The 24,337-nt window shown below is 37.8% G+C and overlaps 1 protein-coding gene and 1 pseudogene across 2 annotated transcripts in view; one reads left to right on the top strand and one right to left on the bottom strand.

The window, feature by feature from the left end:
• Positions 1-24,337, top strand: part of SGTB (small glutamine rich tetratricopeptide repeat co-chaperone beta) — a 48,415-nt gene that overhangs the window by 5,179 nt on the left and 18,899 nt on the right. For both annotated transcript variants that reach the window (XM_070357527.1, XM_005892783.2), the window contains exons 3-5: positions 3,870-3,973; positions 6,957-7,026; positions 11,397-11,496. In XM_070357527.1, coding sequence (XP_070213628.1) covers positions 3,870-3,973; positions 6,957-7,026; positions 11,397-11,496 — 274 coding nt within the window. The remainder of the gene's footprint in view (positions 1-3,869; positions 3,974-6,956; positions 7,027-11,396; positions 11,497-24,337) is intronic.
• Positions 14,354-15,111, bottom strand: LOC102269077 (small ribosomal subunit protein eS6 pseudogene; annotated as a pseudogene).

The raw sequence follows: 24,337 nt of genomic DNA, 5'->3' as shown, positions 1-24,337 counted from the left end.
CTCACTGTAGTTATTTTACCCTCCTTGACTTACATGAGCAAATTTTCAGTCTCTTCTAGATCATTTCCATCAGAATATAAACTTTCTCCCTTCTTAAAAAATCAAAACCAGTAACTAATTACTCTTGCCATACTACTACCCACCCCTTTCCCCACTGAACTAGTGCCTACTTTTTTTGTCTCCCTTTTGCTGGAAAAACTTTTGAAAGAATTGTCTGTACTTGCTTTCTGCAATTCCTCTCCTGTCCTTTCTTAAACTCACCTCAGATAGGCCTTTGCCTCCATCTGTCCACTCATACGGTTCTCATCAATGTCGTCAGTGATTTCTGTGGTATGTAGTTCAAGTGGTCAGTTTTCAGTCTTCATCTCCCTTAGCAGTCTCTGATAAAATTGATGATGGCTCCCTCATTCCCTCTCCCTCCTTATGCTTTATTCTCTTGGCTTCCAGGATACCTCATACTCTTCTTGGTGTTCTTCTGATCTCATTGTATGCTCTTTTTCTGTCTCCTTTGCTGATTCTTCTTCTTTCCCCTGACCTGGAATATACTAGTATACCAGTATATGGAATATACTGGTAGCTCAGCTGGTAAAGAATCTGCCTGCAATGCAGGAGACCCTGGTTTGATCCTGGGTTGGGAAGATCCCCTGGAGAAGGAATAGGCTACCCATTCCAGTATCCTTGGTCTTCCCTGGTGGCTCAGCTGGTAAAGAATCGGGCTGCAGTGCGGGAGACCTGGGTTTGATCCCTGGATATATCCAGGGCCCAGTGCTTGATCTTCTTCTCTTCATTATCTGCACTCACTTTGCTGGTGTTATAGTTCAGCCTCTTGGCTTTAAGTATCCTTTTTTAATATGTTGATATCTGTCAAATGTATACCCTCAGCCCAGACCTTTCTTCTGAACTCCAGGCTTCTACATCCAGCTGCCTACTAGCTATCTTCATTTGTATGTCTAACAGGCATCTCAAGTTGAATATTTCCAAAACTGAACTCCTCCCACCCAAAATCTGTTTTATTTCACAACTTCCCTAACTCAGTTCCCTAATTCCATCTTTTCAGTTGCTTAGGCTAAAAGTTTTCTTATCATTGTGAACTCTTCTCTCTTAGACGCTGCATCTAATTATTCAATAAATCCTGTTGGCTGTCCCTTCCAAATATATCTTGACATTTTCCCACCTCCACCAATATTACCTATGGATAGAACTAAGTACTTATTTACAGTGATGGCCTCTAACTAGTCTCTCTGCTTCTATATTTGCTGCTTCATTGACTCTTCTTAATGCAGCCACCAGTGATCCTTTAAAACAGACTATGTCAGATCTATGTCAGTTCGTAGACTCCTTCTCTTTCTCACTTGGCTTTAGTCAAATTAGCTTTCTCACTCTGAATGCACCAAATCCTCTTTCCTAAAGGCTTTTGCAGGAACTTCTCTGGTGGTACAGTGGTTAAGACTTTACCTTCCACTGCAGGGGGTGTGGGTTGATCCCGGATTTGGAAGCTGGGATCCCCACATATCTCGGGGCCAAAAAACCAAAACATAAAATGGAAGCAATGTTGTAACTAATTCAACAAAGACTTTAAAATGGTCCATATCAAATAAATAAATAAAGACTTTTGTTACATCTGTTTTCTCTGCCTAGCATGTTCTTCCCCTGGATAACGGTAATATCCCCATCTCCAGGTCCTCTTTTCTGAATGAGGCCTTCGCTGAGCACTCCATTAAACCTGGAGCCCGCTTCCCTCCTCTGCCTTCTGCATTCCCATCCTTTTTGCCCTGCTCTACTTTTTTATCATTTTTTGTTTACAGTCTTTTTCTCCATGTCCCAGTAGAATGACAGCCCTGAGAGGTCAGGAGTTTTTTCTGTTCACTGTTATATAAAAAGGGCCTGAGACATGATAGGTGCTCAATAAATATTTGCTGAATTGAACTGATGAATGAAATCCAGTGATCCTGGGCATCCTAGTTAGTCTGTATCTTAATTTCTAATAGGTGGAGTTCTTTTCCCCTTCATCTAATAGATGTGTCAAAAGAATTAGAAGTGGTGATGGCAGGTGTTTGGCATATGGAAGCTTTAGTATAAGGTGCTTTATAGATGGGATGTGGTATCATTGAATAGAATTCTTTGCTTGTCCTTATCATCATCAGTCTCAGACTCTTACTGTTTGGTGTAAGAGTGGAGCAAACTTGTATACAGAGTCTCTCTAGATTTTTATGATTTATTCCTGAAAGGAGGACCATATGTAATAATTCCTGTTTCATAAATGAGAATCGAGGTAAAAGTGAGATAAATTGTTGTACCCAGGTTATTAGATTTTTATTTTCTGGATTAATAATGATAATGAGAGTCCTGAGTTCCAAGGCTGTGGTGGCTTTTTTTTTTTACTAAACCATATGTCTCTCTACATATGTGTTAGTGTTGAACACTAAACATTTTGGCAGCAAATTTACTTATTAAAACAACTGTGCTTACTTTAATGTGGAATCTAAAACAGTCAAATGCGTAAAAATAGAGGGCACGGTGGTGGTTGCCAGTGCTGGGGTATGAGCAAATGGGGAAGTAATGGTCAAAGGGTACAATGTTTCAGCTATACTAAATAAATACGTTCTGGAGATCTATTCAGCAGAGGGCTAACTGGATTGTACTTAAAATTTGGTAAGAGAGTCAGCCATAAAAAGGAACAACTTTGAGTCAGTTCTAGTGAGGTGGATGAACCCTGTTGTACAGAGTGAAGTAAGTCAGAAAGAGGAAAACAAATGTTGCATATATATGGAGCCTAGAAAATTGGTACTGATGAATCTATTTGCAGGGCAGGAATAGAGACACAGACATGAACAGACTTGTGGACACAGCAGAGGAAGGAGAGGGTGGGACAAATTGAGAGAGTAGCATTGAAACATGTATATTTCCATATGTAAAATAGACAGCTAGTGGAAAGTTGCTATATAACACAGGGAGCTCAACCTGGTGCTCTGTGACAATATACGGGGGTGGGCTGGGATCGGGGGTGGGAGGGAGGTTCCAGAGGGAGGGGACATGTGAATGCTTTTGGCTGATTCATGTTGTTGTGTGGCAAAAACCAACACAATATTGTAAACCAATTATCTTCTAATTAGAAATAAATTTTAAAAATTTGATAAGAGGGTAGATCTTGTGTTAAGTGTTCTTAACACACACAAACACACCAGTAAAGGGGACAAGCTCATTAAAATGTGCACTTTCTTATATGTCAATCATGCTTCAGTAGAGTGGTTTAAAAACAAACAGTTGTGTTTGTCCGCCTCCTTCTATTAAGGGTAAGCTTCATCATGTGGGTTGTGATTTTTGTGCTAACTGTTGTATCTCTGCCACCTTATAAGAGCACCTTGCACATAGCAGGTGCTTGGTAAATTTGCATACCTGAATGAGTTTTTAAAAGCCAAACTATCTTCACCTAAGTAAGTACATCAGGATAATATTTAGCAGTTCCTACATGCCAGAGACTATGTCTCTTACTATTTTTAATCAGATTGAGAATTCTATTTTTCACATTAAAAAATAGTTTTTTTAAGTTTTATTTAAGATATTGGTAATGGGGAATATGTTGTTAATGACTTGCTTTAAAAAGAATATGATGTAATACACATATTGAGAAATTATATTCTAGGTAACATTCTTCTTAAAGTGAAGAAAAAGAAGCCAAGTTGTCTTCCCTCAGTAGCTGGTCTATAAACAGAAATCTCTATGCAGCTGAACCGTTTAGTTTTCCTTATGTTCTGTGATCAAAATGCTGAATTACCACAGATTGCAGAGTGCAGATTTCCACCAGAAAAAAAAAAATGTTTCTTTTTTTAGATTGCTAATTTTTTTTCACTATTAAAATTTATTTCAAGTTGCAATTCAGTGTTTGGAGACAGTTTTTAAAATCAGTGCAGAAGACACACATCTCGCAGTTTCACAGCCTTTGACAGAAATGTTCACAAATTCCTTCTGTAAGGTAAGCGTGCATCCTTTTCTCATCAGTATGGGATTATCTAAGTGTGACTACAGTATTATGTTGGATTGTTAATATTTGAGGGGCCGGGCTTAGGTAACTAACTTCTTCCTGGGTATAAATAAGATAGTTGGTCCACATGGATATGATTTGGGACCTAAAAATGTAACTTTTAATGTGCATTAGATTTTCATGTTAGTAACTCTACTCATCGTCTCACCTTCTTTTATATTTAATGATATATCTTAATTGACTTCTTAAGTCTTTTATAGTATTTGGGTGTTTTTAAATTTCTGACATCTGAATTAATGTTCCCCTAAAATGTGAAATACAAATTAAAAATAAAAATCTTAATGTTTAGGAAGAAACTGTATAAAAGAGGCATCATCATTTTGAGACAGATTTTTTAGCAAATTTGGCCATTAATGGGGCTCTTTAAACAGGGAAAGGGTCTGTGGTCAGTGTGCAAAGCCAAGACTGAAATCCAAGGATGCCGATCCCTGCTCCCTGGGACTGTTTACATGCTCTCTGGTTTCTGACCTTTTCAGGAAATATGGATGAAAAGATTGAAAAACCTTAAGGTTGGTGAGTTTAGGGCCCCAGCAGGACCTCCCATGTGATTTTTCATTACATTTTGGTGCCATGTGAATCTCATTTAGTATTCTCACTGTGTATTCAAGCTTCAGTACAGATTGAAGAACTCAGGAGAGGAGCTGAAACATTCAGGGTATCTTCAGCCTGGCAGGGACATTGCTGAGAATACCACACACACTGTTTGTAGAATTCACTGGGAAGAGGTCCTTAGAGTTGCATTGAAAATGGTGATTTGGCAGTAAGCTGCTCCCTCCTTTTATACTTGGAAAAAGGATAATACAGTTACACATTAATTCATCAAATAGATGAATTCCAATCATCTGAGAAGATGTAAGGAGCTAGTGGCATGTCTCCGTGGTGCTTTTCTTCTCTTTGGTTTCTGTGGTTCTTTCGCTGTCTGGGCTCACGGCCTCTTCTGGGAGCCCTATTTCAGAGGCTGGGCATGGCAGCGGCAGGGCTGACCTTTACTCCAACGTGCAGAAGAGGCTTGTGCTTGAGACAGGGCTTGGATTTGCTCACTCTTTTTGCTCCTGTCATCACTGAAGAGATGTACTGAAGAGATCAAAACTATTTTTCTTCCCAGGAAACTCAGATTGATTTTTACATTCTGTTTGAATAGAGCTTTTTTTTTTTTTTTTCTATTTCTGATTGGATTTACTTGTAAAAATTTGTTGCTTACTATTTTAAATATATAGTTTCTTAAAACCGGCTCCATAGTATATCTACATGGGGTTATTTGTGGTATCAGTCCTTTCACAGTCCTATTAACAGGTGTGACTTCCTTGTGTAGGTGTCTGTTAGCAGGGTGTGGCAGAGAAAGTCTAAAACTTGTTTGAAGCAGCAGCAAGACTGTTACAATTAGAGAAATCACTGCGGTTCCAATTGTACTTGGTTGTTATGTTGGACAGTTTATTTTTAGGATACTGCTTTCCTCCCCAATTAAGTTTATATACTAAATGGATTCTTTCCTTCTATATAAAGTAGATAATACGTGTCCTCACATTGTGTACTGCTCAAATGTTTTCATGAATATGAGAATTAATTTTCAAAGTTGTGGAACTGTGGCAATTTCATTAATATCATTCAGAAGGATTTAGAAGACAGAATGGACTATAACCCATTTTTCAATATGCCATTTTTTGACCCCCCAGAGTCACTTTTTCACACATAAACTGCCTAGGCTTGTTAGGAGATCTGAAATGGAAGGAACTCTAAAAGCAAGTACTGCAGGGCAACAATGCATCTTTGAACTACACTTACATCCTGAGGAGCTGAAACAGTCAATTTTAAGTAGTGATCTCTACTTATTAATGTTCCTATTTGATTCTGTACTTTTTTATGTTAAAACTTTACTTAGAAAAACTGATTGATAAAGATTAAAAAAAATAAGAACAACTTATATACCTTATAGTGATTTTGTACCTGTGAAGATTTGTGTATAATTAACAAAGTGTATTTCTAGTGTTAAGTTTATTGCCATTTTAGTCAAAACAAAGGTAATGGTGAATGTATTTTAAATATGAATCATAGGTATATTGACTCCAAATTATGCCTTTTTGAAAATTATAAACATTTATTAACTTCAGAGTCAAGTTTAAAAACAACACAATTTAAAAAGAATCTTTCAAAAATGGAAAAATACATTGTGTTTCCATTACCACTCAAGACATTTCTAAATTTTTATTTAGTTTTCATAAGCACTTTGGTTTGAACGTTATTATTGCAAAAGAGGTTTGAGGATGATAGGTGCTAAAAGCAGGAATCTTATACTGTTTTTTATCTTATGAGGATTTTATGACCATTGTTTTAAAAAGTTTAAACAGTATGGAATGATGTGAAGAAGAGACTGAAAAATCTTACTTCCAAATATTCCTACTGTTAACTTTTTGTGTGTACCTTACTGTTGTTTGATTTTCAGCCAGCATGTGTATGAATATTTGTGTATATATTTAAATAACAGGATCATATTATAAATGTTTTATTGGTACCTGTGAATTTGATTTAGTAGGTTTTCTCTTAGAATATTAGCACTATGTTTCTGAATTTTCACTAAACAATCCCTTGAACATATTTTTATTACTATTCTTTGTATATCAATTCCATTCTTTGTTCATGAAGTAGGATTTCTAGATATAGTGAAAGCAAGTAAAAAAAATTAATTCATAGTTGTTCACTTTTTTTCTGGAAAAATTCCACATATTCATTTTTCTAATAAACATATGTGAGGGGAGTTTTCCCCTATTTCTTGTTAACACTGTTAGTTAGATGGTAGATTTCATGACATGAAATTATAGTTGATGTACTAAATAATGGTTAAGTCATAATTACTGTAACTTATAGTTCTCTGGGATGACTCTATGAATGAAATGCATTGCATTTTATTTAATTGCAGAATGACATTCTGCCTCTCTCAAACTCAGTGCCTGAAGATATGGGAAAAGCTGACCAGTTGAAAGATGAAGGTAAATGTTTCATAGAAAAATTATTTATTTAGTAAAAGTTTCTGCAGTGCTAGGGAAAGTGACTATGAACTGGTCAGATTCTGGTTTATACTGCCAAGACCGAATTGTCATACGTCCTTGTGGCATTTGTGAAACAGAAGTGAATGTGATAGGGAAGAAGCCTGGAAATACAGATAGCTTGTGAACGATACAAGTATGGCTTGTTTCAAGAGAAGCAGATCTGTTGTGAGGAAAACTTGCAAAACAAATCACTTAAGGGGTGATTCTTGTACCTGCGTTTGCTATGTGTACTCTAGGATCCCAAATTCTTTATGCTAAATAAAAGACATGAAAATGGTTTTCAGTATTGTTTTTAACTCTCCGGTATTTAGTGTTTTTGAATTCTTTGACATGTGTTAATGTATGTATATGGCACTTAAGAGTTTATTAGCTAGCATGTTTGATTACTGTGTTATTAAAGTTTCTAATAGTGGCTATAGAAAGCTTCAACGTGAAAGTGTTAGTTCCTCAGTCATATTTGACTCTTTGTGACCCCATGGATTGTAGCCTGCCAGGCTCCTTTGTCCATGGAATTCTCCAGGCAAGAATACCGGAGTGGGTAACCACTTCCTTCTCCAGAGGATCTTCCTGACCCAGGGATTGAACCAGTGTTTCCCACATTGCAGGCAGATTCTTAACCATCTGAGCCACGAGGGAAGCTATTGAAGCATACTTGATTTTTATAAATAAGTCAGCATTGAGACTCTGGGTTCAATTTTTCCATCATGGTCAGTTATGTTAAGCTATAGAGGCAAGCCTGGTCAGGCCTATAAGATTTCTAGTAAGGAGCTATAGGGCAGAGTCCTGATCTTCACCAGTGAATGAGAGTCGGAAAAGACCCTGCGCAATGGGCAGAGAGTTATTAGGGAATTTGTGATGTTCAGAAGCTGTACAAAAATGTTTTTATTTTCTGGCCTTTTTTTTTTTTTTTTAGTTCATACTCTGAATAGGACAGTTGAGTTTTTGTTTAAAAAATCAGTTGGTGTCTAAAAAGTAGATACGAAAAAGAATATGCTTTTCCCATTTTTCAAGCATGGTTCTCTCTATTAGGTCTATAAATTACACTAAATCAGTGTTTTTAATCGGAGAAGGCAATGGCACCCACTCCAGTACTCCTGCCTGGAACATCCCATGGATGGAGGAGCCTGGTAGGCTGTAGTCCATGGGGTCGCTGAGGGTCGGACACGACTTGAGCGACTTCACTTTCACTTTTCACTTTCATGCATTGGAGAAGGAAATGGCAACCCACTCCAGTGTTCTTGCCTGGAAAATCCCAGGGACAGGGGAGCCTAGTGGGCTGCCGTCTATGGGGTCACACAGAGTCGGACACGACTGAAGTGACTTAGCAGTAGTAGTAGCAGTGTTTTTAATGGCTGCATAAGTGTTCCATGATACTGTGTGACCATGATTTACTTACCTAGACAGATAATTTTTTTAATCCTAAGTAACACTGTCTTTGTATCTTTGTCTATATTTAATTTCACTATTGTGTGATTATCTTCTTTGGATTACATTAGAAAGTGCTGTGTTCAGTTTTCAATTTTTTATTTTCTCTAAGAAATCTTATTACTACAGTGACTTAAAATTTTAGAATTAGGACTTTCATAAATTACCCATAGAATAAAGTAATAGATCCTCATTGCTGTTTGAATTACAGTGTTCCCCAATGACTGAATTTAAACTATCTAGATACAAATGCATTTTCATATATTATTCTAATTGAAGCAATTTAATCTAATTTTTTTTCCTTCCACTTAGACTTTTGTAGTGTGTGAAATCCTCGGTGATGTATAATATTATATGCTTCGCTAAACATTTTGCTTTTGCAGCTCTCTTGCTTTAGCTCTAGTACTAAATGGCAAACTGAAGTTTTATTTTTTGTCCCTCACATTTACTCCATCTGCATGGCAGAACACTGGGAGGCTGCATTTCCTTGAGTTTGTTTTGATAGAATGAATGTTAGTAAGTTGAGGGTTGGAAGGAGCTGCAGAGTGAGGCTTGTTTACCATAGCAGCATGGGTGGACTGAATTACTTAACTGGTTTCACCTCTAACCAAAAGCTCCGATCCTTTGCTTTTCCCTAGGACATGTCACATCTAAGACACGTTACCTCTAAAGTTAAAGCAGCTGTCATACAGATTTTGCTATTCATGTGAAAACAGATGACTGTGGTAGATGGTCAAGCATAGTTATTCCAGGCTGCATGTTATACTTACCTGTGTTAATCAAGGTTTCTAGCTAGCTAGTACCTTCCCAGAAGGTTGTTTTCAAATATTTTTGTGTGCTTTGCTTCTGAAAAGCTGCAAAAAGATCAGACAAAACCAGTAAGTGTTCATTGCTGTCATTCCCTGCCTTGTTATAGAAGTAAAGACATATCTCAAAGGGCTGTCTTGAGGAATAAAGGAGACAGGAGAGTACTGTGTCTAAGTGTGCTGTGCAGTGCCTAGTTATAGGTATCTTCACAAATATCTGTGTCCTGAGTTTTTGTATATTGAATATTTTTTGACTTGAATCTTTTTATCGTTAATATCACTGTCTGTCTATATAGGTATATAGATACATTTTAGTATCTATACACTTGATGTGGCTTATGGGAAAAGACATACTATAGGTTTTAATACAACCCAAGATAGGTCATGCCAAGACACAAAGATCCAAAAGAAAATCCACAAAACCCAGAAAATTTAAATCTTTTACACAGAACAAGCTAATCTATTTAAGTACTGAGTAGTTAAAGTACTAATATTGTTAATTTCTTACTATCATGAAAACTATGTAATCCTTTTCTCTTCCTTAGAGGCTTTATACTCATTTCTTATGGAAGGTGGGATTTAAGTTAATTTTTTGACTTTTAAAGAAAAGCTTTAATGAGCTGTAATTAACATACCACATGATACACTGTGACATGTATGAATTCATTGGTTCTAGTAGATTAACAGAGTTGTGTAGCCATCACCACAACTAAAGAACATTTTTCTCATCCCGAAGAGAAATCAGGTAGAAATCACTTTATATCCATTTAGCAATCATTCTTTATATCCATTTCCGCTTCTAAATTTGCAGTAACTTTTGTATGATTTTAGATGTCTTTCCTTTAATCTTCCTGTTCTCTGCAAATTTACATTCTTCTCCCATTAAGTATGTAATGATCTGTTAAAAAAAAAAAAGGCTAATAGGAGAGCTTCTAGTTTAGAGATAACTGGAAGAAATAATAGAGGCTTTTGTTATATAAATCGTTCCTTCTAATCCCAGTGTTTTAAAAATTTCCATTTTTGAGCATTGGTTATTATAAGTGAGCATACCGCTTTTTTTCTGTTTAATGGAGTACAGAAGATAGCCACAGGTAATCCCTTATTTTGCTGAGCAGTTGTTAACGTAGCTAAATTGTTGCCAGATGTATCTGCAGATGCCCTTCCTGAAGATCAGTATCCTGTGGGTTTAGCTGTGGTATCTGAAATGCTGTCTTTCTAGAAATTAATCTCCCGTAATCCTCTTTAAAAAAGAATCTATCTCTGGAAAGGATACATAAAAAAAATATTATCTGCCAATAACATATTGACACAGTTAGTTTTTCTAGCTTACCCCCACAGCATGTTTGGAGGGCTTGCTCATTAACAGGTATATGTTTTGACAGGGAAGGAATGGAGAACCAGGTCCAGACTGAGATAGAGATTGTAGAGGGTGGTCCACCTGGAAGAGGGTTGGGCAGCTCTAAAAGGGAAGAGGGAGATGAAGATAAGGAAAGTGAGAAGAGATTAGATTTTGCCAAGAGATAATCATTACTGTAGCATTTACTCACTTACTGAAGTCTGGTTTTATAAGATATTCAAACATTAATATTTTTGAAAGACTCTGCACTTCAAAATCATTCAAACACATTGAAGGCTAAGGAGTATCAGCTCTGCTGCTGCTGCTAAGTCCCTTCAGTCGTGTCCGACTCTGTGTGACCCCATAGACGGCAGCCCACTAGGCTCCGCTGTCCCTGGGATTCTCCAGGCAAGAACAGTGGAGTGGGTTGCCATTTCCTTCTCCAATGCATGAAAGTGAAAAGTGAAAGTGAAGTCGCTCAGTCATGTCCGACCCCATGGACTGCAGCCTACCAGGCTCCTCCATCCATGGGATTTTCTAGGCAAGAGTACTGGAGTGGGTTGTCATTGCCTTCTCCGAATCAGCTCTACAGTACTATATAAAATTTATCTCCAGTGTGACTGAAAAATCATGTTATTGTCCTTCGTATTACTGTAATTTTTTATGATTAAAATTTATCTTCCAGACTTTACATTTTTTCCTGTATCTTGCACTTACTGTGCCTGTTGATTACTTTGTTTTAGGCAATAATCACATGAAAGAAGAAAATTATGCTGCTGCAGTGGATTGTTACACACAGGCGATAGAATTGGATTCAAATAATGCAGTTTATTATTGTAACAGGTAAACTAGCATGATTGTGGCAGGTTTACAGTTCCTAAACATTTACATTAATAGCTCTGAAGGAGTCTTTTATAGCTCTGTAAAATTTGTTTCTTTAGAAAACTTTGAAAGTTTAGAAACGTATAAAGAAGGGAGAAAATAAACTCATGAATTTACCACTTACAGGCAACTGCTGTTACTAATAACCTGTTGGCATATGTTGTTTGATGTAAGTGTAATCAATTTCAGGTTCATCTTTTATTCACTGGGCATATCACAAACATGTCCTTAGTTTATTTAAATCCTTCATAAATATTAAATAGATATGAATTTGTCTCCTATTACTTCCTAATCTTTTTTATATTTCCAGTACCTTTCATTGTGGCTGGCAAACGAACAGGACTATTTTTTAATAAATGGATGAATGTACCTTACTTTGCTTAACTCTTGACCTACTGATGGACATTGAAGTTGTCCATTTTTTCCCAATACTATACAGCTGCAATGAACATCTTTATTTCTAAAATTATTTTCTGGACTTAAGATTTTCTAGACTTTGGATCTATCCTTGGAAATGTACTCAGTTGGTCTAACAGTATATAAAAGTATGGAAAATGTTAAAAAATTTGTTGATGCTAATTTCAAAATTATTTCAGCTTCTTTGAAAATATTTGAAAATTCTTTTCCTCCCCTAGGATATATGAATGTGTCTGTTTTTACCACACCCTTATCAGTGCTGTGTATTTGAATTAGTATTTATTATTACTAATTTAATATTACTCTTGTTTTAAGAGTGTTGTCATTTACATTTTATTACTGGTGAGGCTGGACATTTTTCAAATGTTGGCCATTTGTGGGATCCCCACCTCTAAATTATCTATTTGTATCTGTGGCAGGCTTCAGGCTGTTTGACCTCAGATTTGTTTCTTTCCTTCCCTGTTCTTTCCTTTTTTCACGAGGGTTTGACCACTATGGTCTGCATTTCCTAGGTGCCTTTCACACCTCTGTGTTCAGTCATGCAGGTACTGGCAGGAAATGGAGAGCAGAAGGAAGGGAGAAGGGAAAAAGAAGTCCCCTCTTTTTCCATCAGGGTCTTCATCCAGCAGAGGCTGCTTCTCTTCCTGTCTCCTGCTCCCACCTAAGATATCTGCTATGGTCCCAGCTTGTGCCAGGTGACATTAGGTTTTGGGCTGTGCACTCTGTTCTGTCTTAGGGATGGTAGTGGCTTTCTGCTGTTGCTAATCTCTGGATTCCTGCACAACATCCTGTTAGGTATCTCAGCTCTTCTATTAGCTATGTAATGAATTCCCTGCACTAAATTATTCTGTTAGATACTAAAATTCCAATAGAACTTTCTGCAGTGATGGAAATGTTCTGTATCTGCATTGTCCAGTAGAGTAGCCACTAATTGCAGTAGATGTTGAGCACTGGGAATGTGGCTAGTGCAATAGAGAAACTAAAATTTTAATGGTTGATTAATTTAAGACCAAGAGTCGGACACGACTGAGTGACTGAACTGAACTGAACTGAATTTAAGATGAGTTTAAATTAATTTAAATTTAAATAGGCATATGTGACTGGTAGTTTGCCTTTTGTTGTCTGGGCTTCCCTGGTGGCTCAGATGGTAAAAGAATCTGCCTGCAATGCAGAAGAACCAGATTCGAACCCTGAATTTAATTCAGATGACCATTATATCTACTACTGTGGGCAAGAATCCTTGAGAAGAAATGGAGTAGCCCTCACAGTCAACAAAAGAGTCCAAAATGCAGTACTTGGGTGCAGTCTCAAAAACAACAGAATGATCATGGCTCATTTCCAAGGCAAACTATTCAACATCAAAGTAATCCAAGTCTATGACCCAACCACTAATGCTGAAGAAGCTGAAGTTGAACAGTTCTGTGAAGACTGACAAGACCTTCTAGAAGTAACACCAAAAAAAAAAAAAAAAAAGCTGTCCTTTCATCACAGGGGGCTGGGGTGCAAAAGTAAGAAGTCAAGAGATACCTGGAGTAATAGGCAACTTTGGCCTTGAAGTACAAAATGAAGCAGGGCAAAGACTAACAGAATTTTGCCAAGAGAACACACTGGTCATAGCAAACACCCTCTTCCAAAAACACAAGAGACAGCTCTACACATGGTCAATACCAAAGGGTCAGTACCAAAATCAGATTGATTATATTTGTAGCCGAAGATGGAGAAGTTCTATACAGTCAGCCAAAACAAGACCTGGAGCTGGCTGTGGCTCAGTTCATGAGCTCCTTGTTGCGAAATTCAGACTTAAATTGAAGATAGTATGGAAAACCACTAGGCCTTTCAGGTATGACCTAAATCAAATCCCTTATGATTATACAGTGGAGGTGACAAATAGATTCAAGGGATTATATCTGATACACAGAGTGCCTAAAGAACTATGAACAGAGGTTCATAACATTGTACAGGAGGGGGTAACCAAAACCATCCATAAGAAGACGAAATGCAAGAAGGCAAAGTGGCTGTCTGAGGAGGCCTTACAAATAGCTGAAAAAAGAAGTGAAAGGCAAAGGAGAAAGGGAAAAACATACCCAACTGAAAGCAGAGTTCCAGAGAATAGCAAGGAGAGATGAGAAGCCTTAAGTTAACAATGCAAAGAACAATGCTTTTCCTCATTCTAGAGGAAAGCAATAGAATGAGAAGGACTAGAGATCTATTCAAGAAAATTGGAGATATCAAGGGAACATTTCATGCAAAGATGGGCACAATAAAGGACAGAAATGGCAAGGACCTAACAGAAACAAAGATATTAAGAAGAGGTGGCAAGAATACACAGAAGAACTATACTAAAAAGTTCTTTCTTTTTTTTTGATGTCTGATCTTATTTATTTGTTACTCTTAGAACATCTCATTTTTGATTGGACTCAGAAGCTCTCAGAGAGGACAGCCTCCGTCTCTTGGCAGTCTGTTCCTGCCGTTTTTCTTTGGCCTCCTTCATTCTCTTGGCCAAAAGTTTAGCATATTCTGCAGCCTCTTCTTTATTTTTCTTAGTATCTGTTTCTTCAGAGCAATACGCGGGCGTTTGTGCTGCAGAACTCGTGGAGTCACAAGACGCTGAATCTTGGGTGCTTTAGTCCTAGGTTTCTTACCGTCTTTGTTTAGGGGCTTTTGCAGAACATATTGGCAGACATCATCTTCTTTAGAAAGATTGAGAAGTTTGCGGATTCTGCTGGCTCTTTTGGGACCCAGGCGACGAGGCACTGTAGTATCAGTGAGTCCACAAATATCCTTCTCCCCTTTTTCCACGATGACCAAATTGAGAACACTCAGACTGGCATCCACAATGCAACCCCGTACAGATTTGCGCTTTTGCTCTCCAGTCCTCCTTGGTCTGTAACAGGAATGCCCCTTACTCAGTAGCAGGCGAACTCGGCCATGGGTCAACACACCCTGCTTCATGGGGAAACCCTGCTTGTCGTTCCCACCACTGATTCGGACCACATAACCCTTCCATTCTCCACCCAGAGCATCAGCAAGCAACTTCTGTGGCCATATACTTCTCGTAGAAGGTACGAAGTTTTCGTTCATCGTCTACTTCAATGAGCTTCTGGCAGCCAGTGGCCGGGAAAGAGATGTTCAGCTTCATTCTGAAGCAGCCGACAGCCTCCGAGGTGCCAAGAAAAAAAGAGCTAAAAAGTTCTTAATGACCCAGATAACCACGGTGGTGTGGTCACTCACCTAGAGCCAGACATCCTGAAATGTGAAGTCAAGCATTACTATGAACAAAGCTAGTGGAGGTGATAGAATTCCAGTTGAGCTATTTCAAATCCTAAAAGATGATGCTGTGAAAGTGTTGCACTCAGAATACCAGCAAATATGGAAAACTCAGCTGTGGCCACAGGACTGGAAAAGGTCAGTTTTCATTCCAATCCCAAAGAAGGGCAGTGCCAAAGAATGTGCAAACTGCTGTACAGTTGCACTTATTTCACATGCTAGCAAGGTTATGCTCAAAATCCTATAAGCTAGGCTTCAGCAGTATGTTAACCCAGAGTTTCCAGATGTTCAATCTGGATTTAGAAAAGGCAGAGGAACCAGAGATCAAATTGCCAACATCAATTGGAACATAGAAAAAGCAAGGGAATTCCAGAAAAACATCTGCTTCATTTGTATGCTAAAGCTTTTGCACGAATCACAACAAACTGTGGAAAATTCTTCAAGGGATGGGAGTACCAGACCACCTTACTTGTCTCCTGAGAAACCTGTATGCGGGTCAAGAAGCAGCAGTTAGAACCGGACATGAAACAACAGACTGGCTCAAAACTGGAAAATGAGTATGTCAAGGCTGTATATTGTCACCCTGCTTATTTAACTTGTATGCAGAGTACATCCTGAGAAAAGCCAGTCTGCATGAATTACAGGCTGGGATCAAGATTGCTGGGAGAAATATCAATAACCTCAGATATGCAAATGACACCACTCTAATGGCAGAAAGCAGAGAGGAATTAAAGAGTCTCTTGATGAGGGTAAAAAAAGAGTGTTTAAAAGCTGACTTAAAACTCAACATTCAAAGAATTAAGATCATGGCACATCCGTTCCCATCACTTCATGGCAAGTAGATGGGGAAAAAGTGAAAACAGTGGCAAATTTTATTTTCTTGGGCTCAAAAAACACTGCAGACAGTGACTGCAGCCATGAAATTAAAGGATACTTGCTCCTTGGAAGAAAGGCTATGACAAACCTAGTCAGGATATTAAAAAGCAGAGAAATCACTTTGCCAACAAAGGTCCGATTATCAAAGCAACTATTGGTTTTCCAGTAGTCGTGTACAGATGTGAGAATTGGAGTATAAAGAAGGCTAACACCAAAGAACTGATGCTTTCCAATTGTGGTGCTGGAGAAGACTCCTGGGACAAACCATTCCATCCTAAAGGAAATCAACCCTGAATATTCACTGGCAGGACTGATGCTGAAGCTGAAGCTCCAGTACTTTGGCCACCTGATATGAAGAGCCGACTCATTGGACAAGACCTTGATGCAGGGAAAGATTGGAGGCAAAAGGAGAAGTAGGCAGCAGATGGTTAGATAGCATCACCAATGGTCATGAATTTGAGCAAACTCTGGAAAATAGTGAAAGTCAGGGAAGCCTGACATTCCGTAGTCCATGGGGTCGCAGAGTCCTTCACGGCCCAGTGACTGGACAACAGCAACAGCAACACTGTGACTTCTGGCTGCCGTATTGGACACTGTAGCTGTGTATTAAGGCTGAACCTCTGTATCCTAATTGCGTAGCTTATTGTTTGCCTTTTAATGTTTTTCACGTGTGAAAGTTTTAAATATTTATATAGTTCAGTTCAGTCACTCAGTCGTGTCCGACTCTTTGCGACCCCATGAACCGCAGCACACCAGGCCTCCCTGTCCATCACCAACTCCCAGAGTTCACCCAAACCCACATCCATCGAGCTGGTGATGTCATCCAGCCATCTCACCCTCTGTCATCCCCTTCTTCTCCTGCCTTCAATCTTTCCCAGCATCAGGGTCTTTTCCAATGAGTCAGCTCTTCACATGAGGTGGCCAAAGTACTGGAGTTTCAGCTTCAACATTAGTCCTTCCAATGAACACCCAGAACTAATCTCCTTTAGGATGGACTGCTTGGATCTTAGGATGGACTGGTTGGATCTCCTCACAGTCCAAGGGACTCTCAAGAGTCTTCTCCAGCACCACAGTTCAAAAGCATCAATTCTTTGGCACTCAGCTTTCTTTATAATCCAATTCTCACATCCATACATGACCACTGGAAACATATTTGTTTTTCTTTTCTTTTGTATTTTATTACAGTGTTTTTAGGCTGACAGCTCTGTTTACAGACTTGGCAGATAACTTGTAGTTTCTTATTTTTCCTTTACATTTAAATTTTATCATGCCAAGTCTATTTTGGTTACTGGTATAACCATTTGAATCAATCTGAAGCTTTTCATGACTGAGATGTATAAAAATTACCTTTTATTATCTAAGTATTGGACTTGAAAGCAATCTTTATGTTAATTTGGTCCAATCTTTCATTGAGGTTTTTTTTTTAATCATACTTAGGGTATTCATAGTCTTCTGAGATGTCTATTCTCCCCTACCTTTTCTTTTGTGGTTATGTCTGTTGGGAAATTCTTCCTTGTTGATGCTGATTTTGTTTTCCCTGTAGCTTCTGTAGCTTCTCTCAGTTGACTTTATTTTTATTCTAATGGCGGTTAAAGAATAACTGATTCTTCTTTTTCATGACAGTACCCTTACATTTTTGAACTTTGTTACTATCCTCATTTGAGTTCTTTTCTCCACATCAAATGTTCACAGCTTCTTCAATTTTACCTCACATAGCTCACTTTAAATCCTGCACTTCTGCTCTAAATTTTTCCAGTTTACCTGTATCTATTACTCTGTACTTCCCAGAAGTTAACATATCTGGCATTGGCTTGAGTAAAACAGTCTTCTAGGGTTCTCATTTAATCTACCTCTATAAAACCCTATATATTAGTGTTTTGTAGCATTCTTTACTAAATTTATATTTTGCTTTTGGCTTATTGACTCCTGTCCTCCTTTTTCACACACTCTATCCTGCCACTCAGTTGTATGTTCATTTGACTGGTTCTTGCCCAACACCTGCTGTGCACCAGTGTTGTCTCAGGAGATAAAGTTGGTTGTTTGGACTCAAATACAGGATCTTATATTTTATCCCTATAGCATTTTATCTCGTTCTAGTCTTCTATTTATATGTTCCTTAATCGTTTGGGATAATTCGTAATGTATTTGCTTTTGGTCCTAGCTTCATGTCACCCACAAATTTGAGAAGAGCACCATATATTACATTGTATGAGTTACAGAGCCAGCTAGGGGAGCAGCCATGGGGAAGTAGTTAAGAACCGGGGTTCTAACCCACAATCTTTGAATTCCACTTTCTGGCTCTTCCACTTACATGTATGTGACCTTGAGCAAATTACCCTAACATCTTAGTTTCCCCATTGGTAAAATTGTGGATAATAGTATTTATCTTATCATATTGTTGTAGAGATTAAATAGTTAGTACATATGAAGTGCTAGAATAGTGTCTAGTAAAGAGTGTTGTACACAGCAATAGCTATTATCATTATTGTTTATGTAATCTGGGGGTTTGCTTTAATGAGAATATGAAGAGAGATCCAAATTTATTGGGATCCAAATATCTTGTCAGTTATTTTTCTCTGAGTTACCAGTCTGGTAGTAATCCTGTTAAAATAGAAAAGAAATGATGTTAGTCTTATAGGACTTGTTCTGAATTAATCTAGTGGGTTTTTTTCCATTTTGGGGGGATCTCAAACTATTTTAGTGAAGACATATGAAATTGAAAGTTTATAGTGAATATGCATATGTCCAACCAAGATTTTGCCACTAATTTTTTAGTTTACTTGCTATATCCCATTTATTCATCTATTTGTGCCTCTCTTATTTTTGATAGGAGAAGGCAATGGCACCCCACTCCAGTACTCTTGCCTGGAAAATCCCATGGATGGAGGAGCCTGGTAGGCTGTAGTCCATGGGGTCGCTGAGGGTGGGACAGACTGAGCGACTTCACTTTCACTTTTCACTTTCACACACTGGAGAAGGAAATGGCAACCCACTCCAGTGTTCTTGCCTGGAGAATCCCAGGGACGGGGGAGCCTGGTGGGCTGCTGTCTGTGGGGTCACACAGAGTCGGACACGACTGAAGTGACTTAGCAATAGCAATAGCAATATTTTTGATACATTTCAAGGTAAACTGCAGCTATTGGTATACTTTCCCCTTAAATATTTTAGTATGCATATCATTAAGTAGAGTTCAGTATTTTACATTCTTTTCTTTTGAGGTAAAATTTACACGCAATAAAAAGCACAGATCTTAACTGTATGTTCACTGAGTATCGACAAGTGCATACACCTATATAACTCCACATCCCTGTCACGATAGTGAAAATTGCCACCAGCCCAGAAAGTTCCACCTGCCCTTCAGAGTCAGGTGCCTAAAACACTCACTGGAGAAAACTATTGTTTTTCCATAGACAATATTTGTCTCTGTTAGAATCTCATAAAAAAGGAATCATACCATACATATCCTTGTGTATGAGACTTTTTTTGATCAAATAATGGTTTTGGCATTCAGCCTGATTGTTGCGTGGTTCTTTCTTTTTAACTATGGAGTATTGGTTCTTTGACTGCATCACAGTTTGTCTAGGCATTTTCCTATTCATAGGCACCTGGGCCACCTTAATTGTTGTTGTTTTTGTGTTGTCCAACATTTATAGTTGTTACCTTTGGGAGAGTTGGATCCATAAGGAATTTCATCTGGCCATACTGAAAGCCTACATTTTCTCTCTCCACAAAAAATTGCTTTACTGACCTGTTCTAATAATTCAGGTCAGAAAAATAGAAAATCCAAATAATTTGTGGAGAATTAATTCTGCAAACTCTGCTCTTATTTGAATTTTATTCTTTGTAATCAGATGACTGGACAGGTTTTCATTTAGCATATGAAATCTTCAAATAAATACATTTAATACTGTCACAGAACGTTGTGACCAGATATAAATGTTAACGGAAAATAGGTTATTTATAGAGCTCAGTAAGGCATATACTCTTAACCATAAATATGATGAATTGGAGGCAAAATAAATTATTTTTAATGAGATTACCATTTGTTAATAGTCATATATTCACTAGTTCTGTAATAGGAGAAATTCTTGACAATTCCCATTTTGTATTTCATTTAATTATTGTTAAATTGAAATGAATAATTATGCTTCTTTTTTTGCATTTGAGTAGTATCTTCTTCCTTGAGAAGTTCAGTAATAGTGTATGAAATTTAATATTAAATAATTAGAAAACTTTATTTGTATTTTTATTACAAATATGAAAGCTTTAGGATTTTTTTAGACTCTGGTGGCTATAAATATCTCAGTAGCTTGTAGTCTTGCCAACTACTCCTTGCCATTTTTCTCAGCCAGCTGGCTGCCAGAAGTTTGAAGTTCAGAATAGCAGATCTAAATCTTTCTTTTGATACTCATTTTCACAGTTCATTATTAATCAAAATATTGTTTACATGTTAAACTTGCTAGAATGAACCAAAGTTTACTTTTTAATAAGTGATTTTTTATATGTTAGAAAACGATCATTTGGTAAATTTCTTAAGCATGTCTTTGTTTTCTAGACTTAATTGTCTATTTGGGGCCTTTTAAGATTCTATTGATGCTTAAGGCTCAGCTCGGATACCAGGAAAACATGAATCCTTTCTTGAAAACTTATGATTTAGTTTTACTTTTTTGTCTATGTTCCTTGCACTTACCATGATGTATAACACTTACATAAGTTTACCATATATGTTCTGCCTTGTAATTATATGCATAGATGCATGTTCAGTCGCTTCAGTTGTGTCCAGCTCTTTGCGATCCTATGGACTGTAGCCCACAAGGCCCCTCTGTCCATGGTATTCTCCAGGCAAGAATAATGGCGTGGATTGCCATGCTCTCCTCCAGGGGACTTTCCCAGCCCAGGGATCGAACTAGCATCTCCTCTGTCTCCTGCATTGCAGGCGGATTCTTTACCACTGAGCCACCAGGGAAGCCCCAATTATATGCATGCTTGTTTACTTCAGCTGAGGGGCAGATATTGTATCTTGTATCTATCTGTATTCCCTATAGTACTCAGCACTGTACCTCACCAGAGTGTAGCCAGTTTTTGTCAGATGCATGGAAGACATAGAAGAAATATAAGGAATTTCCAGTGATGTTGTAGTGACCAGACACTTAGATTAACACTTGTATACATAAAACAGCAAATGATTTACAGGTCTAAAACATTTCCAAGTACTTTATAATATGAAATGGTATTTCATATGAAACTGGCTAGTTTTCTGTTTTCCATCCCTGAAGAGTACAGATCTTTCTCAACTTGTGATATCATATCCCAATAAACTTGGAAATGTCGTACGTTGAAGATGCATTTAATACGCCTAATTTACTGACCCATTTTAGCCTGGCCTACCTTAAACATGCTCATAACACTTGTATCAGTCTCACAGTTGGGTAGACTCATCTAAGACAAAGCCTATTTTATAGTAAAAGTGTTGAATGTCGTGTAATTTATTGAATACTGTACTGAAAGTGAAAAGTAGAATGGCTGCATGGGTACAGAATGGTTGTAAGTTTATCAGCTGTTTACCTTCATGATCACAGGCTTGACTGGGAGCTGAAGCTCGCTGTCACTGCCCAGGGTCACCAGGGAGTTTCATATCACATATCACTAGCCCAGGAAAGGATCAAAATTCAAAATTTGAAGTATGGCTTCTACTGTATGGGTATTGCTTTTGTCCCATTGTAAAGTCAAAAATTGTAATTTAAACCATGGTAAGTCAGGGGCCATCTGTATTCTTACAGGTCTTTTTGTTTGTACAGCCTCAGGGCTAAGTACATTACCTTACCCAGAGTCGTGTCATGTTTTGGGGATGGATACCTGGTTGAATGACTGAAGCAATAAATGAAATTAAAATACTGGTAAAGAAAAGGAGCATGACGGAAAAAAATTATCGGGAAGGCCTCTCACGTGATGGGAATTTGAGTTGAAGGTGGATTTGATGAACAGGTAGAACAAAGGTAAACAGAGGAGAGGGGAATGTATTTTATGTCAGAGAGCATAATTTAACAGGAAAATTAGAAAGCATCAGGTTGTTGTACCAAGGAATGCTTAGAGACAGCATGAGCTCCCAGAAAGATGGAAACGGAGACCACATTGTTGTACGTTTTGTTTTCTTCCACCTCCGTAAGCAGCATGTAGTCATTAGGTTCCCTGGGACTTGGAATTAAAAATATCAGGAAGGAGAAGGAACATGATGGAGAAAATTTATCTGGAAGGCCTCTCACTTGATGGGAATTTGAGTTGAAGGTGGATTTGATGGTTTGTTGAACTTGGAGTTGAATCTCAGTTAAGCCTTGGAGAAGGAAATGGCAACCCACTCCAGTATTCTTGCCTAGAGAATCCTGTGGATGGAGGAGCCTGGTGGGCTGCTGTCCATAGGGTCGCACAGAGTCGGACACGACTGGAGCGACTTAGCAGCAGCAGCAGCTTTGTGACCTTGGGTAGCCTTACTAAACTGTTTTGAGCCTCAATATCCTCACTTGTAAAATAGAGGTGATACTAACCATTTCATAGAGTAGTTGTAAGGAGTAAATATATACACACACATATATATATATAGTTATAGGCTTTCAATATTTGTTTCTTCCAAAAACAGTGTAATTTCTAGCTGTAGGTAGAATACTACAGAATAGGTTTTTGCTATAACGTGTATATATATAAATATATATAATATACAGTATGTGAAATGTTAGATACCTGTAAATTTTTTTCTGCCTATTTTTTCCTATAAAAGAGCACAAGTTATATTCATGCTCTTGCTCTAACAAGGTAATGAAAGTGAGCGTGTCTGAAAACGTGATGATGCCAGCTGCTTTGTTCTGCTGGAGTTTCTTTAGTTATGCCCTGATAATCAGACAGCAGGTCCAGAGAGAGCAGACCACATTGTTATTCAGTTCAGACACTGATGTGTTTGGCTGCATCTCACAGAAGATTCAAATATAGCCTGATTTCTGTTTCCTTTCCTAGTTGCAGATTCAGACACCTCTTTCTTTCTTTGGTGAACTGCACAAATCTTTGATCTCAGCTTGCAGTTTGTGATCTAAAGCTCAAGCTATCAGGATTAAAAACAGTCACACCCTTTCTTTCTGCCCATTCTTTCTTTCTGGGTCTGATTCTCTGTGCTTTATTCCCTGTTACCAGTATCTGAAGGTAAGTATCAGGGAATCTTCCTCTTTGTTTTCTTTTATGATATGTCTCCAAAGTAGCTCATTCGCTCCTTCCTTCATTTGCATCCAGAGTCTTAACTTTTGCTGAACTAGGACACTAATAACTGCAGTTGTCTTCCCATTTCCATTCTCTACTCCAGTCTTCTGCCAAAAGGATTGTTCTAAAATATGAAATTAATCATCCAACTCTTGCTTTGTGTTCACTAGTTCCAAATTACCAACATGATCAAATTTGAGCTTCTCTGAATGACACTTCAGATCTTTTATAGTATAGGCTCTCTCTTTTCTTTTAACTTTATTATCCTCACTTTTCTTACCCCATCCTTCTTCTTTATTCTCTATGCACATGTAATGTGAAATTTACTGACTTCCTAAAAATGCTATGTTGGGATATCTCTGCATGCTTTTATGTGCTCCTTCCTCTGCATAGACTATTTCCTGCCTTATGTAGTTGGTCAAATGCTAGTCATCCTTCAAGACCCTGTTAGATGTTGGATATTTTGGGAAGATTTTTCTTAGTTTCTTCTCTCCTCAACCTCGCCTTCTTTGCCATGGCCTATGGAGTGGTGCTGTCCAATATGGTAGCTCCTAGCCACATTTGGCTATTCAAATATAAATTAATTACAATTAGTAAAATAAAATATACAGTTCCTTAATTGCACTAATATGTTCGAATGTTCTTTAGTCATACGTGGCTAGGGACTTCTGTATTGGGCAGCACTTGTCTATTACAGAAAGTTCTATTAGACAGAAAGAACTTGTCTATTACAGAAAGTTCTGTTAGACCGCTCTGCCTAGGGTTAACCATACCTTACTCTATGTTACCTCTTCTCTTGATAATTCCACTGTTGCATTTACTGTATTGTTTATTTATTTACATATCTATTTCCCTATTAGAGAGCAAATGTTTAGAGGGCAAAGATATATCCTCTTCATTTCTGTATATTTGATTTTGAGCTGTGTTAACGTATTGTAGGTATACATCAAAATTTTGAATTGAATTGATTCAGTGAATTTTAGAAGGCAGAATTGCTTCT

The sequence above is a fragment of the Bos mutus genome, chromosome 20, assembly GCF_027580195.1.
Source record: "Bos mutus isolate GX-2022 chromosome 20, NWIPB_WYAK_1.1, whole genome shotgun sequence".
Lineage (NCBI taxonomy): Eukaryota > Metazoa > Chordata > Mammalia > Artiodactyla > Bovidae > Bos > Bos mutus.
Note: the sequence above shows the minus strand (reverse complement) of the source record. Positions and strands in the feature narration are given on the sequence as shown.